Source organism: Myotis lucifugus, unplaced genomic scaffold, assembly GCF_000147115.1.
Source record: "Myotis lucifugus unplaced genomic scaffold, Myoluc2.0 scaffold_59, whole genome shotgun sequence".
Lineage (NCBI taxonomy): Eukaryota > Metazoa > Chordata > Mammalia > Chiroptera > Vespertilionidae > Myotis > Myotis lucifugus.
Window position 1 is genome coordinate 1,788,800 of NW_005871107.1, and position 22,488 is coordinate 1,811,287.

The 22,488-nt window shown below is 36.7% G+C and overlaps 1 protein-coding gene across 1 annotated transcript in view; it reads right to left on the minus strand.

Moving 5' to 3' along the window:
- LMBRD1 (LMBR1 domain containing 1) overlaps positions 1–22,488 on the minus strand; it is a 77,795-nt gene that overhangs the window by 21,549 nt on the left and 33,758 nt on the right. The window contains exons 6-9 of the mRNA XM_006089324.2: positions 21,090–21,178; positions 18,377–18,450; positions 8,268–8,393; positions 7,504–7,656 (exon numbers count right to left, since the gene is read on the minus strand). Of these exons, the coding sequence (XP_006089386.1) occupies positions 7,504–7,656; positions 8,268–8,393; positions 18,377–18,450; positions 21,090–21,178 (442 nt within the window). The remainder of the gene's footprint in view (positions 1–7,503; positions 7,657–8,267; positions 8,394–18,376; positions 18,451–21,089; positions 21,179–22,488) is intronic.

The window sequence follows — 22,488 nt, forward strand, 5'->3', positions numbered from 1 at the left end:
TAATCCCTATTAAGATCACAATGGTGTATTTTTGCAAAAACATAAAAACCCATCACTACATGACTCACACATCCCAATTTCAAAACTTACTACAAAGCTACAGTAATCAAAACAGTTTTGGAACTGGCCCACAGATGTACTTATAACCAATGGAATAGACCCCAGAAATAAACCAGCATACTTATGGTGAAATGATTTTTGACAAGAGTGCCCAGCCCATTCAATGGGGAAAGGATAGTCTTCTCAACAAATGGTGCTGAGAACAGGAAATCTATATGCAAAAGAATGAAATTGGTCCCTTTTCCTTTACCATATATAAAAACTAACTCAAAATAAAAGACCTGGCCAGCATTGCTCTGTGGTTGAGCAACGACCTATGAACCAAGAGGTCATGTCTCAATTCCCAATCAGGGCACATGCCCAGGTTTCAGGCTTGATACCAGTGTGGGGCTTGCAGGAGGCAGCCAAGTGATGATTCTCTCTCATCACTGATATTTCTCTCTCTCTCTCTCCCTCTCCCTTCCTCTCTGAAATAAAAACATACATTTTGTAAAAAATAGAAGATCTAAACATAAGACCTAAACCTATTAAACTCTTAGAACAAAACTCTTCATGGAGTTGGACTTGGCAATGTGGAGAAGAGACTGTTCTATAACAGGACAGCTGTCTATCTACAAGCTGGATCTTGGCCAGAAGCGGGTTGCTTTCCATAAACCCCTCTTAGAGACTGATTATAACTGATGTTTATTGTGACATACATCAGCACCCTTTCCCTACCTCCTGCTATGTGCTGGCTCCAGAAACAGGTTGTTGTTCTGACCTGGTCAAGCATATAATTTCCTATACCTGGTAGTATTCATGTACTAGTACCAGTGACTATTCCCCCCTTTTAACCTACACAATCCTTTGGCACCTGTCAAGTGACATGGGGATTCATCTAATTTTGCAGCCACCAAGACAGGCCTTGTATGTGAGTTTCCCTTAATAAACTCCATTCATTACTGGAATGGAGTGGCCAGCCTCTTTATTCAGTCTTTCCCTGCCCTCCATTTATGGAGGTAGTCTCAGGGTTTTTCTTGGGGTCTGCATGTACCAACAGGCAATTGTTTTTAGATATAACCAAAGAGCACAGTCAACAAAAGAAAAAATTGGACTTCATCAAAATTAAAAACTTTTGTGCATCAAAGGACACTATCAACAGAATGAAAAGACAACCCAAGAATGGGAGAAAATATTGCAAATTATATGTCTAGTAATGGATTAACATTCAGAATATTTAAAAGAACTCATAACTCAACAACAATAAAACATAAACAATTTTAAAATGGACAAAGGACTTGAATAAAATTTCTCCAAAGAAATTATACAAATGACCATCAATCAAATGAAAACATGCTCAACATTACTAATCATTATGGAAGTGAAAATCAAAACCATGACATACCACTTCACAACCATAGGTGAGCTGTTACCAAAACAATGGAAAGTAAGTGTTGGCAAGGATGTGGAGAAATTGGAACTCTTGTGCACTGCTGGTAGAATGTGAAATGCGCAGCTGCTGTGAGTTTGTAGATTCCACAAAATGTGAAACACAGAATTGCCATATAATCCAACAACTTCATTTCTAGATAGATATTCAAAAGAACTGAAAGCATGGAATCAAACAGACACTTGTACACCAATGATCATGGCATTATTCACAATAGCCAAAACTTGAAAACAACCCAAATTTCTACCATTAGATAGATGAATAAACAAAATGTGGTATATACATACAGTGGAACATTATTCAGCCTTAAAAAGGAATAGAATTTTGATACATCTACCAGTGGATGAACTTTGAAGATATTATGCAAAGTGAAATAAGCCAAATACAAAAGGACAAGTATAGTATAGTCTGTTATATAACATTCCTGGAATAGGCAAGTTCAGAGAGACAGAAAGCAGAAGAGAGGTCATTAGGGGATATGTGGCTGGGTATGGGGAGAAATGGGGAGCTATTATTTAATGGGTACAGTGTTTTTTGTTCAGGATGGCAAAAAAGTTCTGGAAATGAACAGTGAATGAAATTAGTAAGTATTTGCACAATATTGTGAATATACTTAATGCCATTGAATGTAAACTACAAAGGGTTAAAATGATACATTTTATATTATGTATATTTTACCACAATATAAAAGTCTGAAAAAATATATGTGATACAATTATGGACATGAATTTATAACTTTGTACGCAAATACAAGAGGAGTGTGTGTGTGTGTGTGTAAAATAAGAGGTGTATATATAGTAAAATCTCCACGCCTGCTTCTATGCTTTCTTAAGTTCCCATATGTAGGGATATCCTCAAATTACATTTAAAACCTATTGAATCTATAGGTTACCAAGGCCAATTAGTTGCACAAGCTCAAACTATGCCCTCCTGTCAGAGGAAAGTTTAATAAAATATTTAATGAACATTTTAGACTATGCTTAAAAATATATTCAGTAGTATATATAAATGCTGCTTTAAGGAGCCATTAACTTATTCTAATTAGATGCCTATTTTTATGTCTTCAACACAAAACTAATTTTCTCCCTTGAGTTACATGACAGTATTTTTAAGAAGTTGAAAAATCCTAACTTTAGAACTATAACAATAGCAGCTGCAATTTTTTGAGCTGTTTATATCAAAAGGCAATGAAGAGCATACATTATTTCACTCAATTCCTATAATGAAAATAAAATTAAGGATATAATTCCATTAAGAATATAAGTCTATGCACTGAATTCCCGTGCTTCTGAAATGACATGTGCACCTCCTAAGGAGTACATGGCCATGTGAAATCACAAGATCAATGGGCAATGGAGATGGTTTATGAAAAAAAATGTATATAACTCAACCTTTGCATTTTCAAATTTCCAAATTTAATACATCTTATAATACATCAAACATGGATTATATAGCACAGAGTAAAAGGCATTACTACTACAAAATTTTTAGATGATAACGTCAAAGAAACTTTGTATCAGGAGTTTCTCACCAGTCTTTTATTTTTTTAATATATTTTTATTGATTTCAGAGAGGAAGGGGGGGAGGGGGAGGGGGGGAGAGAGAGAGAGAGAGAGAGAGAGAGAGAGAGAGAGAAACATCAATGATGAGAGAAAATCATTGATCGGCTGCTTCCTGCACGCCCCCAACTGGGGATTGAGCCCACAACCCAGGTATGTGCCCTTGACTGGAATCGAACCTGGGACTCCTCAGTCTGCTGCTGGACACTCTATCCACTGCGCCAAACCGGCTAGGGCTCTCACCAGTCTTAAATCATCTTCAGTATATATGGAGCACTGAAAAGGGGTGAATGGACCTGTTTTTACCTTCTTCCACTAGGACTACTTAGATGCTAATGTTTAAAAGCACCAATATGAAATAAGTCAGTCAGAGAAAGACAGTATCACATGATCTCACTCGTATGTGGAAACTCAGTAACAAAATAAACTGATGAACAGAGTGGATCCAGAGACATGAAAGCATAGAACAGAGTGCGGAATTTAGGAGGGAAGGCGGGGGAGGGTGGATGGGTGGGAGGTAATCAACCACAGACTTTGTATGCATATATGCATAACCCATGGACACAGACAATAGGGTGGTGAAGGCCTTGGTGGGAGGAGGACTCTAGGAGGTCAATGGGGAGGTACGGGGAAAGGGGACATATGTAATACTTCCAACAATAAAGAATTATTTTTAAAAAAAAGCACTAATAGCATGTGGCTTCCTATTTCTGAATTATATCAACTGTGGACAAACACAGTAGTAATGAATAATAAATTATTTTCATATTTCATTTGAGCAAAAAAAGCAGCATTTTTCTCTTGGCATTCATGTTAACCCTTCAAATACATAACAGTAACTTTGTATCCCCAGATATTCCCTTCAGGAATCCCTATTACTAATTATTCCTAAATTAGAACTAGATAATAAAAAGATAGGTAAGAATTTAGATCAGTACTCAGGAATGACACATTTATACAGCAAAATGAATAAATAATAAACTGTATTGGAGGTTTCAGCCAGTGCAGTAAGAGAAAAAAAGCAACTGAAAATCTTATATTTGAAAGAAAAAAGTGAAACTATCTTTTAGCAGCTTACCTGATCATGTACTTAAAAATCCCTTAGGAATCTATAAAACTACTAGAAACTAATATTAAGCCAGGTTGCATGATACAAGTACAATGTATAAAAGCAAACCCCTACATAATAGCAACAAATAATTGAGAATTAAAATTAAACAAAATCATTTGTAAAAATATAAATAAAGACATACTTATAGATAAATTTAGCAAAATATTTGCAAGGCTTATTCACTTAATACTACAAATGACTGCTGAGAGAAATTTAAGATAACATAAATAAATGAAAAGATATGTTCATGAATTGGAAGATTCAATATTAAGATATCAATTATCCCCAAGTTTAACTATAGATTCAAAGTAACACCAATAAAAATTCTTGTGGGTGTTTTGTGAAATTATGAGTTGATTCTAAAATGTATATGGAAATGCAAAGGTTATGCACAGCTAAAACAATTCTGAAAAAGGAAAACAAAACTGATGAATTTACACTACTTGATTTCGTGACTGATTTGAATGCTCCAGTAATAAAGTTTTAGCATAAGGACATATAGATCAATGAAGCCAAAGTCAGAGTCCAAAACAGACCCTCACAACTGATCTGACAAAATTGCCAAGGAAATTCAAAGTGCAAAGAATAGTCTTGAGAAAAAAATGGTGATGTCCATATGGAAAATAAAATAAGCCTTGACCCGTAGGTCATACCATCCCATAAAATTAATTTTCAATGGGCCACAAACCTAAATACAAGAGCTAAAAATATAAAATTTCTAGAAGAAAATATAGGATAAAATGTTTTCTATAAAGGCTTTAAAAACATTTCTTTGAATGACAGTGTTAAAAAAACAAAACAAAACAAAAAAGCCATAAATTAGGAGACAAAGTACTTGATCCAGAATACATAAGAATTTTTGTAATTCACTCATAAAACAAAAACCTAATTTTTAAAATGGCCAAACAAGCATTTTAGAGAAGATATATAAGTAGATAGCCAATAAGAATATAAGATGATGTTCAATATCATTAGTCATCAGGGAAATGCAAATTACTATTACATATCCATTAGGAAAATGATTGCAAACAGTGGACAAGAATATGAAGAAATTAGCAATCTTATATATTGCTATAGGAATGCAAAATGGTACAACCACTTTAGAAAATATTTTGGCTGTTTCTTATAAACTTAAACCTATATTGAACATTAGACCCAGCAATTCTACTCAGGTATTTACCCAAGAAAAAAAATGAATGAAATGAAAACACATATCTACACAAAGATTTATGCACAAATGTTTACATCAGCATTATTCATAATAGTCTCAAAGTGGAAACAACTGAAATCCACTAACAGATAAGTGGATAAACAAATTGTGACACAGATATGCACTGGAATGCTAATTACCAATAAAACAGAATGAACCACTTTTTTAAAAAATGCAACAACATGGATGAATCTCAAAAACATTGTGCTGAGCCAAAGAAGCCAGACAAAAAACTATACACTCCCCAATAAACTGTTAAAAGATTATACATTTTTATTTCATTTATACAAAATTATAGAACACATAAAACTAAAGTATAGAGACAAAAGTGCATTAGTGGTTGTCTGGGGTCTGTGCTCAAGGAAGCAGGGGGAGACAAAGTAGCTTTTTGGTGTAATGTAGATGTTCTATATATAGAACCTATATTTGGTAAAATCAATCCCTCTAAGCATATGTTCAGTGAAATGGAACATACAGCATGTTTAAAACAAGGCAGTTAATGTTACAAATTGGTTATAAATATTTATAAGAAGCTACAATTTAAAAGTAAGATAAGGTTGGGGAAGGCTTCATCAAACCTTTCCTACTATAAAGACAAATCTCTTTGGAAAAAAGGATTAGGGTGAATTTAAAAAAAAGTATTCTAACAGAAGGTTAAACTAATGATACATAGAACTGATTTTTTTTAATCTTTATTGTTGAAAGTATTACAGATGTCCCTTTCCTTCCTCCATCCCCCCACTGACTCCCTCCACCCTGTTCCAGTCCCCTCCCCAGGCCATCCCACCACTAGCACTACTGTCTGTCCACTGCTATGCATATAAATTCATTGTTAATCTCTTCCTCCCCTCTCTCCCCGCTTCCCTCTGAAATACCTCAATCTGTTGCATGCTTCAATGTCTCTGGATCTTTTTTGTTCATCAGTTTATTTTGTTCATTAGAGTCTACATATAAGTGAGATTGTATGATACTTGTCTTTTCTCTGACTGGCTTATTTCTCTTAGCACAATATTCTCCAGATCCCTCCATTTTGTAACAGGGTAATTTTTGAGAAACTCTTTAAAAGAGGAGTTTTGGGGTGAGCAGTCACTGCATTTCCTCACTTCCTTTTTAATTTTAAGAGGAAGACAAAGCAGCATTAGAACTCAACCTGACTGATCTCTGACGGGGTTCTATAAAACACCTTTTTAAAAAATTTAGCCAAAAACCATTTTCTAGCTTCGTTTTGCCCAACTGTACTCAAAACAGTCTATGCACTGCACTTTCTGAATTACAACTGGCATTGTACACTTATGGTATACAAAGCCCTGGTGTTTGAAATGCCAAATACAGAATGGGCACATATAGAAATCTGTGGCCAGCAGTTCTAGTTACTTTTTAGACTCGGGGTCATATTATGATGACCTTAATTCAATTTATTTATTTAAAATAAGCATAGCTTTATTTATTTTTATTTTAGAAAGAGAGAGAAAGGGAGAGAGAAACATTGATTTGTGCCTCTAGTTATTTGTATGCATTTCATTGGTTGTTTCTTGTATGTGCCCTGATAAGGTATTGAACACCCAACCTTGGCATATCAGGATGATGCTCTCATCAACTGGGCTACCCAGCCAGGGCCTCAATTTAGATACTTATGTTTAGGTACCATACTTCCAAGAATTCAAGGCTAGCAAATAATGCCCCCACTCAAAAAAAGTAATGGTTTTCCATCTCAAATAATACCTTTTAACATAGTTTTCGCCACATATCATCTAACGATAAAAAAAAGTCTATTACTTTTCAGTTAGGGCTCCTAAATTTTATTGTAAGTCCCAGATCTCTTATTTATAGAAAGTACAAATTAACAAAATATGCTAGCAGCAAATTACATTACTTATCTATATTTTAACTTAAATTTCCCAACAACTATGTTGATATAACACTTGCATTACACATGAGTAAATGAAGTTCAGAGAGGTTACGTACCTTGCCCAAACTACCAAATGAAAGAGCTGTGATTCAAAACCAGATTATTTTAACTCCAAAATGCTCTTGAGCACCATGCTGCATTGCCTCTAAAGAACTCAACTTCTCTGACAGGTACAATATAAACTTGGAAGAAGAGTGACAGCATAATTTTAAAAAACCCATTTACCTTCAGGGGCCGCAGAGCGCCACAAAATTTTGTCCAGCAGCTGTTTTCAATGAATTCTAAGCGCCTTTCTCTTTTCCTAAGCGTTCGTAACCTTTCTTCAAGTTGTTTTAAGGTGCGTTTATCCCTTGCTGGCAAAGGTCGACCATCTTTGCTCTGCAAAACGACAGAACAAAAATGAAACAGTTTTTACCATTAAGGTCTTAATAAAGTAATCTATCAGATTTAGCAGATCGGGCAATGAAACTTCTTTAGGTTGGATTTGACTCCTTAGGCAAATTTACAAATTGAAAATAACAAACAATTTTAATGTGACAATGCACATATATGTACCAAGGTCAACATCAAACTGTGAATGTGTGGTCACAGTGGTGTGGCTCAGTGACTGAGTGTTGACATATGAACCAGGAGGTCACCATTCGATTCTCAGTCAGGGTTGCAGGCTCGATCCCCAGTGTGGGGCATTGCAGGAGGCAGCCAATCAGTAATTCTCTCTCATAATTGATGTTTCTCTCTCTCTCTCTCTCTCTCTCTCTCTCTCTCTCTCTCTCTCTCTCTCATTCTCTCTCTCCCTTCCTCTCCAAAATCAATAAAAATATATTTTAAGAAATAAAGTAAAAATAAATAAATATGGGCATGGTTTTTGAAGGATATGTTGCAAAACAATTCAATGTCAAAAATGTTTGCCAAAGTCTAAGTCACATCAGAAAGCAGCTCAAAGACAAAGTAATTTGATGCTTCCCAATTATAATAAAATACCAACTCACTTTTGATTTAATTGATTGAATGTGTTGTTCCACTTCTTCAATGTCTTCAGTATTTTCTAAACGTTCATAAGCAGCACTTCTAGTGCCTTTTATAAGATTTAAAGGTAATGCCGACATGCCATAGGCCTAAAAAGCAAAATTAAAATGTGATTTAGTAATATTATTTTAAATACAGGATGCCCCCCCCCCAAAATGTATACACACTTTAACAGCTGACAGCTCAATTTTGAAAATGAAATGCATTTTAATAAACACTGGTTTTATAATTATTTAAAGTGTGTGTATACATTTTTTGGGGGGGACACCCTATATATGACATAATTTTCAGGTAAAAATGCCATTTTCAAAAAAAGTAACACAACATTTAAGAGTCTGATATATATGTGGTATTATGTAATGACTAGAGGCCCGAATTTTGTGCAAGAGTAGGCCTTCCTTCCCCGGCCGCCGGCACCCTGGCTTCCCTCAGGCCATCAGCAGGCACCCAGGACCCGGGCTTGCCTCGCAGGCCCAGCTTCATCCAGAACAGTGGTTCTCAACCTTCCTAATGTCTCGACCCTTTAATACAGTTCCTCATGTTGTGGTGACCCCCAATTTCATTGTTACAAATTGAACATAATCAAATAGTGATTAATCACAAAAACAATATGTAATTATATGTGTTTTCCGATGGCATTAGGTGACCCCTGCGAAAGGGTCGTTCGACCCCCAAAGGGGTCGTGACCCACAGGTTGAGAACCGCTGATCCAGAAGGACGTCCAGTCTAGTTAGCATATTATGCTTTTATTATTATAGACTATCACCAATTCTCCATATCATTTGAATACAAGGCCAGTACAATGTTGCTTTTTACAACCAGATGCCAAGGCAAAAATATTTCATTAAATCCAATTTAAGTAAATTCCCTGTCCTCCCAATCACTTCCAAATTAGGCTTATTTTTACCCTCTTGTATGTTATTTTGTGTTGGAAGGATTTGGGTCCCTAAATTTACTAACCTGAGTACTCAATACTATTTCCCAAGAAATATGCTGCTCTAGTCAATATTCACAACGTGGGCCTTATTTTTTTAATCTTTTTTATTTTTAAATATTTATTTTTAAAAAATTTTCAGTTGTAGTTGACATGCAATATTACATTAGTTTCAGGTTTACAACATAGTGGTTAGACATTTATGTAACTTATAAAGTGATCACATTGATAGCTAGTACCCTTGTGACACCATAACAATAGTATTGATTATATTCCCTGTGCTGTACCTTATATCCCAGAGACTACTTATATAACTGGCAATTTATACATCTTAATCCCTTCCCCTCTTTCACCCATCCCATCTGGCAACCATCAAAATGTTCTCTGTATCTATGAGTTTGTTTCTGTTTTGTTTGTTTATATTGTTTTCTAGATTTCACATATACGTGAAATCATATGGTATCTGTCTCTTTCTAACATTTCACTTCACATAATACCCTATATGTCTATCCATGTTGTCTTAAATGGCAAGATTGCATTCTTTTTTATGGCTAACATTCCATTCCATATATATATATATATATATATATATATATATATATATATATATATATATAAATCACATCTTTATGGATAGTTAGGTTGCTTCCTTATCTTCACTATCATAAATAATGGTACAACATAGGGGTGCATATGTCTTTTCAAATTAGTTTTGGAATTCTTTGGATACATACCAAAAATTAGGATTGCTGGCTCATATGGTAGTTCTATTTTTAATTTTTTGAGGAACCTCCATTCTGTTTTCCATAAAGGCTGCACCCAATATACAATTCTACCAACAGAACACAAGGGTTCCCTTTTCTCCACATCCTTGCCAAAACTTGTTTGTTGATTTATTGATAATAGCCATTCTGACAGTTGTGAGGTGATATTTCATTGCAGTTTCAATTTTCACTTCCCTGATGATTTTTTTATATGTCTATTGGCCAACTGTTTGTCCTCTTTGGATAAATTTCTATTCAGGTCCTCTGCCCATTTTTTTAATTGGATTGTTAGGGTTTTTTTAGTGTTAAATTGTGTGAGTTCCTTACATATTTTGGCTATTAGCCTCTTATCAGATATATTGGCGAATATGTTCTTCCATTCAATAGGTTGTCTTTGTTTTGTTGATGGTTTCCTTCACTGTGCAAAAACTCTTTAGTTTCATGTAGTCCCATTTCTTTATTTTTTCTTTTGTTTCCCATGTCTGGGAAGCAAAGTGGCCCTTATTTAGAGTCCACTGTCAAATGCAGGTCATCTAAATTCTGTACATTAATCTGTTGGTCTCACTTTCTACAAACCCATCTTCTATAACATAATCCAATCTGATCTTTCTCTAACACTCAAGTCAGATTATACCATTCCTCTAATTAACATCCTCAAGGACTAATAAGGGTAGTTTTCAAAGTGCTCTGGGAGTAGTTCCTAGGATTCTGGGTAGGTGTCTTTAGGGCCACTACAGGAGAGAGGAAGGCAGGTAGTGAGTGATGCAGGGACCTACTGCATTTTCTAGAGCAAATCTACTTTGTTCATCTACATTTTTACATGTCAGAATTTCATCTAAGATTGTTTGAACAGTTATTTGGTATTTTTTTTTTTCAATGAAAGGTAGAATTACTGGACTTGTGAATAGACCAATTATCTAACCCTGGCATACAAAGCCCTACCAACCTTATGTCACACCTCTGTATTATTCACTGTTCTTAAAACACTCCAATTTTACACTACTTCAGGCTTTATCCAGCATCCACACTTTAGTACATACAGTACCCTCATCTAGAATGCCTATTTTCTCACCTTACTTCATTAGCAAATTTCAATGCCCTTCAGGCTCAGCTTCATTACACCATGTCTGAAAACCTTCCTTAACTTGTAAATGTGCCTTGCTTATAACTCAATTATCTATATTATAAAAAACCATGGCCATGACGCCATAACGACCAAACGACCAGTCACCAGGAGGTGCACTGATGGGTCTCATGGTACAGCGGGTCTTGGTCCCCGGGGTGGCGGGTCTGGGTCCTGGGGCGCAGCAGGTCTCGGTCCCGCGGGTGGGTGTGGCGAGGCAAGCGCAGTCAGGTGCGTGCAGGTGGGCAGGGCTGTGAGCGTGGCAGGGCGGCAGGTGGGTGGGCGGGGCACGCGCAGGTGGGTGGGGCTACAAGCAAGGCAAGGCATGCGCAGGTGGGCAGGGCCCCGCGATTTTGCGCGCTGGGCCTCTAGTAATATATAACATTGTTCATCAACATTATTAATCTGTATAATTGTTTTATCATTAGATCTGCCAAACTTGGCTAATCAGAATCACTTGGAAAAATACAGACTCCCTCATCCACACTAGTAACAACTACAGTACCCTATTTAGGATGTAAGGACTACTCAATTCTTTTTTCCCCTACCTTTATTCCAATAACAAGCATTTATTAAATTGATAATTTCTTTGAGATAATATTTAACCAAAAATCATTTTAAAAGAATTCTTTATTCATATGAACTTGTTTCCTTACATGAAATTCATATATTTATTAGAAAGCTGAACTGGATTTCTGAACAGCTTAATGTAAACAATTTAAAAAAAAATATGTCCTTGAAAATACCTTGTGGTAACATAGGATCAGAATACAGCATTTTTTTTAAAGAATTTTTAATTGTCTGAAGAGAGCAAGTAAAAGAAATAGTCATGGTTTTGGTTGCCTAGCTTTTAGCTTGTTTTTGGATTGCATGTTTAAGTTTCAATAATTACCTGGAAATTTAACTATAAGATTTAGATTATGATAAGCTTGACATAACGCATTATACAAAACATTTCATCAACACAACTTTAAGATCTTTAAACACAATCTTTTCAATTCAACCTCAGACTTATTTGGGGGGAAAAAATGTATGAAAAGACTATGCTGTTCAGAAACAAAACTTTTATTGCTTACTACTGCCCTCTAGTGAATTACTAGGAAATCAACAAGGCTAAAGAGATTACATTACTTAAAATGCTTTTAGGTCATCCATAATGCCCAAAATTGCCTCCAATTTTATTTGTTTCAACTTCCAAAAATAAATAACCATCTGTATTTTAAAATCCAAACTATTTTGAAGAACTACATATAAACTACAAATATTTATAATACTTTCTTACACTGTCTAGTTTAGAAAAGCATCTTTTCCCTACATATCTCTGCTCTGTCTAGGATGATGTTTTCCAACCTGTGAGCTTTGTATTATTGCAAAGAATCAACACCAAGCACTGCCGTTAAGCTGAATAAATGTCTTGCGTATACTTGTAACTCCTATTATTCATGTTTGCTAAAATGACTAATGAAACAATTCATTTAACATGTACTCAATAAGATTCACTAATTCTAAAACATCTCTATTTTCTCACATCAGTGAAATTTGGATGCATCTTCTATTCATTGGCTAGGCAGAAGTCATACATAGTTGTCATATTCACAAATATGGTCATAGCTGGTTACAATATAGTTACTTCGTTGGTTACTGCATTCTTGGGTACAACTATTGCCACTTTAAATGTCTTTTAAGATAGTACTATGATTTGATATTGGAACAAAAAGGTAGTGTGTAAGGGGGAAATGAACAAAGGAGCAAATAATGAGACAAATATTAACTAGAACAATGATCATAATTCTATATTTTCTTGCAAAGCAACAGTCAATAATTTTATGGGCCTAAGAAAGGAAGATACTCAAAGTAGAAGCCATTTTGCTAGTTAGGTAGGTAAATGCAAAAAGATAGCCTTTCACATGGCAAAATAAGAAACAACTGCAAAACAATAATGAAAAAAAGCTTAAATTTATACAACGGTTATGTTAGCAGCTTCGGAGAAAATCCCTGTGACAAGCGTGTAGCTCTTAAGAAAAGCTGTATCATCAATTCTCTTGATAGCATAAAAGACAATCTTGTATAATAAATCATGGACATGAATAACCAATTCAAAAAAGTGATTCAGAAAACTCATATTACAAATGTCAAGTTTTAGGAATACATTTCCAGTTTATTTCACTTATATTTTCCTTGTATGCAGAAAAGTGATGATTTTAAATTATTTATAAAAGTCTATAAAACTTCTCTCATTAAATATGAAAGCATGGGCAGAGACTTTTTTTTAAAAAAAATGTATTTTTATTGATTTCAGAGAGGGAGAGGGAGAGAGAGAGATAGAAACATAAATGATGAGAATCATTGATCAGCTGCCTCCTGCACGCCCCCTACTGGGGATGGAGCCATCAACCAGGGCATGTGCTCTGATTGGGAACTGAACCAAGACCTCCTAATTCATAGGTTGATGCTCAACCACTTAGCTAATACAGAGACCTTTTTTATAGTGGTACCTAAAGTACCTAAAATACAGGAGCATCTGGAAGGCTGAGAAATTTGACTTTTAAAAGGGAGTGTCTTCAAAGATTATTGAGAACTACTGCTCTACTTATTTCTATTTTTGAATTTTCAATTTACCACTTTACATTTTATATAAAACTAGAGGCCTGGTGCACGAAATTCGTGCACGGGGGTCCCTCAGCCCGGCCTGCACCCTCTCCAATCCGGGACCCCTCGAGGGATGTTTGACTGCTGGTTTAGGCCCAATCCCACAGGAATCGGGCCTAAACCGGCAGTCAGACATACCTCTCACAATCCAGGACCACTGGCTCCTAACTGCTCACCTGCCTGCTTGCCTGATTGCCCCAACCACCTCTGCCTGCCTGCCTGATAGCCCCTAACCACTTCTGCCTGCTGGTCTGATCGCCCCTAACTGCTCCCCTGCCGGTCTGGTCGCCCCAAACTGCCCTCCTCTGCTGGCCTGATCGCCCCTAACTGCCCTCCCCTGCCAGCCTGGTCGCCCCTAACTGCCTCTGCCTCAGCCCCCGCCACCGTGGCGTTGTGTGGAAGGTCATCAGAATGGATGTCCAGAAGAGGTCTGGTCTAATTAGCATATTACCCTTTTATTAGTATAGATTATACAACATAAGCTTTAAGGTAGAATTTCATTAGTAGAAATGAAGAGACATTTCATTAAAAAATGTACATTGGTTTGATATTATTCAAATCCACTTGTTTATGACAAAAATCAAGTCTTTAAGAATAGGATTGCTTGCCCTAGATGGTTTGGCTCAGTGGCTAGAGCTTCAGCCTGAGGACTGAGGGGTTCCAGGTTCGATTCTGGTCAAGGCCACATGCCTGGGTTGCAGGCTCGATCCCCAGTAGGGCGCGTGCAGAAGGCAGCTGATCAATGATTCTCTCTCATCATTGATGTTTCTCTCTCTCTCTCTCTCCCTTACTCTCTGAAATCAGTAAAAATCTATTTTAAAAAAATAAAAGAATAAGATTGCTTAGCTATCAAAGCCAAGTAAGGTGTGTCATTTGTTGTCATTTGTTGTCCCTGATGAAGTCTGAGCAGCTCAGTTGCTAAGCGACTTCGCTGGGTTCTTATCAAATAAAATCCGTGGAGAAGCAACTACGCCCACCATGCATTTAGGCTATAAAGACCGAAAGTTGGGGAGGACAGAGTGCTTCTAGGGTAGGAGACAGTGAGGATCAGCGGCTAGGGAGAAGCAACTACGCCCACCATGCATTTAGGCTATAAAGACCGAAAGTTGGGGAGGACAGAGTGCTTCTGGGGTAGGATACAGTGAGGATCAGCGGCTGGGAGACAAAGAAGACACAGGAATGCCCAGTGACTGGAAGCACCAGAGGGTCTGGGATATGCAAATCTGCTGGGGGTGGGGTCAGGCCCTGCGCTCTGAGAGGTCAGGTCCGGAGGGAGGGCAGGGGTGCGGTTCCGGGGATCCCCTTCCTGCGAGGCTCCTCCTCCTCCCTTTAACCCCCTAACCTGTCCATTTGGATGAAGGGGGTGGGAAGCAGGTATGCAATGCCTGGGTGGACGCCCCTTAGTCCCAGATCCGCCCAGGGCAGGGGAGGGGTGACTGTATTGGTTTATTTGATTCTTCTTACACATTGAAGGGGGTGGCAGGGGAGTGTCTGCCAGACATGGTTTCCTTCTGCTTGCTCGCCAGAGCTGCCCCGCGTGATGCCTTTTCCCTTCCTTTCCCGCTGCCCCAAGCTAAAGCGCATGAGATTGCCAGGGTCGAAACTGGGCCCCCCATTGTATTGTGTGGAGATTGCACTCCACAGGAACCTGCCTGATCCAAGGAGGGTTGGGGTCATTCACTGCAGGAAAGGCTCAATTTAAAGGAAGCCACTGCTTAGGCGCCAGCTGAGCCGTTTGCGGAGGGTTTATCATCCCTTCTGGCTGTTTCCTTGGAAACCACAAACTCAAGATAGCAAAGCCAGGGGCCACTCGTGGGCCAGGCGGCCTCTGGGCTGGGCCGCGTGGGGTCTGCCTCCGCCGGGGGCGCCCCGGACCGGGCCACGCAGAGGCTCTACTGGTGATGGCAGTCCCCGCCCACCTGCTCCCCGCTGTGCATGCCTCCTGCTGAGCAGTCGTGATGTTACGTCGTTCTGGCTAATTTGCATATTCCTCTATTATTATATAGGATGTATGTAGGTAAACATATACAGATACAAACACAAATAAAATTCATAAGCAGCACATGTTCAGTTTTCGACTGGTAAGTATATATAATAAGTTCAGTAGTCACTGCTTTTATAGGCAACTCAGTGTCCACATATTACATTTTTTATAAAAATATCATTATTCAACATTTCCCCACTTGATGGCACCGAAAATTAAAGTATATACATAAATATCTGTGCCCAGAGGTTTCTTTCTTTTTTATTTAAAAAAGATTCTCTTTATTTTATTTTTTCCATCACCATTTATTCCCTCTATGACCTTTTCCATCTCCATCCATCCCACTCCCCCCGTAATCACCATATTGTTGTACATGTCCATATGCCCATGAGTTCTCTCTCTCTTTTTTAAGCTGAAAACAATAGGAAGACTAATTAATATGCTTGACATTGTTCTTCTAAAATTGAGTGGCCAATTATTTGGCTATTCCTTAAGACATGGTACAGTGGGTATAATCTTGGTAAAATTTAAATAATCAACTAGTTTATAAACTAAACAATAATGCATATCTAAGAAATTCACACTTGACTGACATATACATTACAAAAAAATCTCAAATTTCAATACTAACAGTTACAGATTCTATAACAGACATGATTATACCTTTAATAATTAATGCTTTGTACTTAAGGTTAAAGTATGCTAAGTATTAACTTCCCTCTTTTGGTACCTTAATTAAAATGAAACCTCTCTGCTTCCCATGAATTTGTACCCTCTTCCACGTTCCACCAGGAAAAGCTCATTTCTCAAGTGTCTATATAATGTTAGGAGACAACTAATAACTAGTACTATTAACCACCTATCTGTAATTAAACCATTTATCTATAAATAGTTGATTTTCAACTAGTTTTTAATAAAGTTTGTGTATGATTGGCTCATTTTTACAGATGGAAAAGCTAGGGTTCAATGTTTGATTACAAAAAGACACTCATCATTAGTGCTCAGCTATGTACACTATGCTGCCTCCTTAAAAAGAGTCCCCTCTAGCCTACCCTTCTTCCTCTCTTTACACTCTAGAAACTAGATAGTAAAGTTGGCCAGACTGTGGTTTGGTAACAAAACATTCTTCCACTGAGTTTTGAGCATATCTTGTAGTGTTATTTAAATAATGTTTATCTGTCTATCCATCTGGAAAGATTCCAGATATTTAAAGCTTCCTGCACAACTCTCAGAAGATAGCTAAAGAAGCATTTATTATTGGCTCTTCCTTTATAATTTGAGAAAAAAACCTCAGAGAGCAGTCTATATGCATGTTTGTCGGGCTATTATAATTCTTACCTTACCATTTCTAGGAAGACTGAAAAAAATCAAAGTGTCTGAGAGTATAAGATTAGATTCTATATACTAGGAAAATATCAAGTTATGTAAAATATCTGATTTTAAAAGTCCTATACCCCCAAGTAGGATAAATCTACTGAATCAGTAACAGATGCTGATCTATGGTTCAGAATTCTAATATGCTAATAAATCACTAAATCTATTATGGCATGGTATATATTATAACCTTTAAGGTTCACAACTTATAATGTTTGTTTCTGAATAGTAACTTTCACAAACAGATAAAATGATTGTGACTAAGTAGTTCAAAATTAACCCTTCTCTTAAGTAAACTCAAGAAAAATGAAGAAAGAAGCACTAAAATATTAAAGAAAAAAACAGGAATTGAACCCAATATAGGATGGGGCAAAAGTGGGTTTACAGTTGTTCGTATAGAAAATATAATAATCCTATATAATAAAAGCCTAATATGCTAAGTGTCCAGTAGTCCAGTTGGCCATTCAACCAATCAAAGCATAATATGCTAATGATATGCTAAGGCTGCTCAACTGCTCGCAATGATGTGCAATGACTACCAGGGGGCAGACAGTTGACTGGTTGACCAGTAGCTATGACATGCACTGACCACTAGGGGCAGATGCTCCGACCAGTAGGTTAGCTTGCTGCTGGGGTCCGGCTGATCAGGACTGAGCGACAGGCCAGACATGCCCTGGAGTCCTCCCGCAATCCCTCCCCAGCCCCAATCGTGCACTAGTGGGGTCCCTCGGCCTGGCCTGCGCTCTCTCGCAATCCAGAACTCCTTGGGGGATGTCAGAGAGCCAGTTTCAGCCTGATGGTGGAATGACCAATCACTATGATGACACTCAATGCAGGAGTTGCCCCGTGGTGGTCAGTGCGCTCCCACAGGGTTTGCCCTTTAACTTAGGCTCATGGCTGGTGAGCATAGCAGTAGTGGCAGAAGCCTCTCCTGCCTCTGCTGCAGCGCTAAGGATGTCCAACTGACGGCTTAGGTCCACTCCATAGGCCGTTAGTCAGACATGCTCCCGAGGGCTCCTAAACTGCGAGGGTGCAAGCTGGCTGAGGGACCCCTCCCCCAAGTGCACGATTTTCGTGCACCGGGCCTCTAGTTGATAAATAAATAACAATACAAGAATAAACTCTGTTTGCTTACTCACAACTGTAAACCTACTTTTGCTCCACCCTTTATATGACTAAGGTAAAAACAATTGCTTCATAAAGTGATTCTCTGATTTTAACTCAATTATCACCATAATACTTACTGTGTAAGTTATAGCTGCCAACATTCCAATCAAGGTCAGAGAACTAATGGAAAATGACAAGGCAGCTAAACCATCTGCAAAGGAAAAAAACACTGTTAAAAAAGTAGAGATAAATTATTTAAATGTTTATATTCAGCAAACCAATATAAAAATATAAAAAGTGGGTTTGTTACACATTCTGAAATAATAATATATATTCCCTCATCCTCGAAGTACTAAACTCCAAGTGCAGAAAAGTGTTTTTAAAGGTCTCTTCACAAATTGATTTGTAAAAGATCTTTCAGACTAAGATTTCCTTTCCTTCACTGCTTAAAATTAAAGAGGAAGAGCACTAATTTTGGAGCCTAACACAAAATCAGCAAAATATTAGATACTCAAAAGGTAGCAAAAAATTTTCTGGCCTTTCTCCATAGCAGACCTACACAGGAAAGCCACTGACCTTGACTCATCCCTCTCCCCTCAATCTTGATATTCCTAATTACTTTATTCTTAATCTTCCAATAATTTTTTAATATATATCCTAAAATTTTAAAGAGTTTATTTCACTTTTTAACTTTAAAAGAGCTAACTTGCCCATCTGGAAAGGGGGGGAAAAAGCAAACAAACAGAAAAAAGAAAAACATAATACTAAAATAGAAAAACTATGTTAACAAGTTAGATTTTGGAAATTATTTAAACAAAAACCTCAAATGAGTGATGATATACCAGATTATGCAACGAAGTACTATGCAAATTTGAATATTCTTAAATGGGAGCAATGCTAATTTTTAAAATATTGATCTAATTTAAAGGCAGGCCCTGTGGAACTAAATATAATTGTGATTAATTTAATGAATCAATATTAACCTTTTCATAAATAAAATTAGAATAATATCTTCTTAAAACCTGCATCTAAGTTTTTATATAACACTTGAAGAAAGCACATTAACAAATTCACAAACCATGCAAGGCAAATTTTTAATCCTTAATTTTTTAAACTATAAATATTTTACCATTTTATCAAATCAAAGACACTGATGCTGTTGTTTTCTTGACCTTACTAGGAGTATCAACAGGGTGTTCATACAACTAGGAAAGGTCTGGCATTTGGTGGATAGCAATTTTAAGATACCATCATATAAAATACATCCCCAAATCAAAGATATAAAAGTGTGAAAAAATATGCATCTTAGAATTGGTAAAATGGACTATTATGCTAACATATTCAGCAAATCAAAAAAGTTAATATTACTAATAGTGGTAAGCAAAATGTACTCTAGGTATGGTGTTAAGATTTGAGATTTTAAAAAATAATGTTAAGACTAAAGAGAATGAGATTACAGAAATTATCATTATGCTACCTATATAATCAGTGATTCAAGTTATACTAATACTCAAAAACTAGCATAACTTATAGAAAAATATTTAAGGCATACGAGTAGTTATTTAAGAAGGCAGAAAAGTAGTTATTCAAGAGACCTGAAAGAGTTAATTGCAAAAAAGGAAGCAATTTATTTCTCAGCAATAGAATCAGCTGCATAAATACTGACAATTCAGTATTAGTAGATGCTAGACCTGCTATTCTTATTCTTGCTGGTATCAGCAAGATATTAATGGATCACAATTTAGAAGATGAAATCTTAAGTGGAAAGCAAGAAAATTAAGAAGTTGTACAGCAAAGATTCCAAGACTTAATTTAATCATTGTTTAATACTGTATCTGGCTAAAGAGAAAGAACTACTGATTAAAGGATGTATAGTACCTATTAAAAGAACACAAAAGCAGCCCTGGCTGGGTGGCTCAGTTGGTTGGAGCATCATCCTGTACACCAAAAAGGTTGCGGGCTTGATTGCTAGTCAGGGCACATACCTGGGTTGAAAGTTCAGTCCCCGGCCAGAGTGAGTAAGACAGGCAACCAATCGATGTTTCTCTCGTTCTCTCTCTTCCTCTCTCTCTCAAATTGATAAACATATCCTCACATGAGGATAAAAAAAAATTGAAAATAAAATAGTAATGAAAATACTCAGCATGTTACAAAATAAATTTCTAGCTTTCTTTGAAAATAAGTTACTATGTGCAAAAGCACATAAAATTCTGAGTAATAAGTAAACATTCTTATTTGAGATCAGTTTCTAATGCCAACTGTATTTTTCAATGAATAACAACTTTCTTAACCTAACCTCCTGAACCTATTTTGTTTTCCTCTAAAAACCTAGATCATGTTGACTAAATTAAAGCAAGCTTCTAGAAAAACAATTCTAAAACATTTTGATGAGGTAAATTAGTAATATTATTTTACTCACAGGAAATTCCTTCACTTTATATTCTGCAATTTATAAAAGACTACTTAATCATGATCAAACAGCAATATAGGGTTCTTTCATTAGTTAAATTAAAAAACCAATATTTAGCAAATTTCTTTAACATGTTTTTCTATATATCCAAAGTGAATTACAGGTCACATAGAAATTATAATACCTTCACTGCTAAAATACTTTGAAGATCATATTTTCTCTTCAACGAAGTAATTTTATGAAGTCAAGAGACTAGATACATAATAGTTACGTGATTAAAATAAGACTTAACAACACAAACCTCCTAATTTATCTAGCATACATCTACTGCAAGTTTAAAATTCTTAATAATGCAAAAACTGGCTTTTCAAAAAAGTCCCAACGGTCATGAAATGTGAAATATTATGATTGTGTGTTTTTTTAAGAAAAAGAATACTTACGACTACTTCCAAGTTCTTCAAACAAGAACTTCACTTTTTCCCACTCTGTAGAATTCTTGTTATTGGGAACATTCAATGGAACAAAGGCACTACAAAGGAGAAAAGAGTTGTTTAATGGTGTTAAATTTAAAAGATTAAATAAAAAGAAATAGTCTGAAACTCAATTTTTAGTAATTTTTTTAAAGAGATCAACTTTCACCAAAAAAAGAATTAGCAAATCAAATCTGCACCATGTACAGAGGGTGTGAGAAGTTTCTTACTTATGTGTTTACTATATCACAAATTTGTTTTAATAGTTTTATCACTGCATTCAGGGTAGTTTCCTTTGTAATTCTATTTACTTTATTTTCTTCATTCAAAAATATTTGGAGGAGCCATAAACTAAAGATGTTCAAAAAGGTCCATAGCATAAAAAAGGTTAAGAATCTCTGTGTTAAATCAGGAAAATAGAATATAAATGTATGTGATGATTTCAATATATTTATATGCATAGAAAACAACAGAAAGGAAATATACCAGGATAAACAGTAAATATCTCCTTGTGAGATCAGGGATGATTTCTTTTAAGATAGTAGTATGATTTGTTATTGGAACAAAAAGTTAATGTGTAGGGGAAATGAACAAAGTAGCAAATAATAAAACAAATATTAACTAGAACAATGATCATAATTCTGTATTTTCTTGCAAAGCAACAGTCAAGAATTTTATGGGCCTAAGAAAGGAAGATACTCAAAGTAGAAACCATTTTGCATCTTTTTTTTTATCCTCACCTGAGGATATGTTTAATTGATTTTAGAGAGAGAGGAAGGGAGAGGGGGAGAGAGAGAAACATCAGTGCACAGAAAGACTCCAACCAACTGAGCTACACAGGCCAGGGCTGATCTTTACTTTCTTCTTAGTATTTTTTTTATCTTACAAGATTCTACCAATATACATAATGAAAGTAAATAAAACAGATATCTACACTAATAAAAGAGAAACATGGTAATTGGCGTACGACGGCTACCCTTCCCATTGGCTAATCAGCATATCCTTATGCAAATCAACTGCCAACTAAGACGGCGGTTAACCGCCAACAAAAATGGCGGCTAATTTGCATACGGGAGGTGAAAGGGGAAGGACTGAAAAATGGTGATCGGCAACCCAGGTGGCAGGTAAGAGCTAGGGGGTGGGCAAAGGCCGCCTTCCCCCACCCCCCAGCCGGTGATCGTTATTGGAAAACCGGGCGGCAACCCCGGACCCCACTGGGGCCGGGGTTTGCGGGTTGGCCTTGCCCCCCAGGAATCCCCATTGGAATCGGAAGGGCGGGAAGGGCCCGGGCGCAGGCAAGGGGGAAACCCCGGCCCCCCAGGGGGGGGGGGTTGCCCGTTTTTTCCAAAAAAAGACCCCCTGGGGGGGG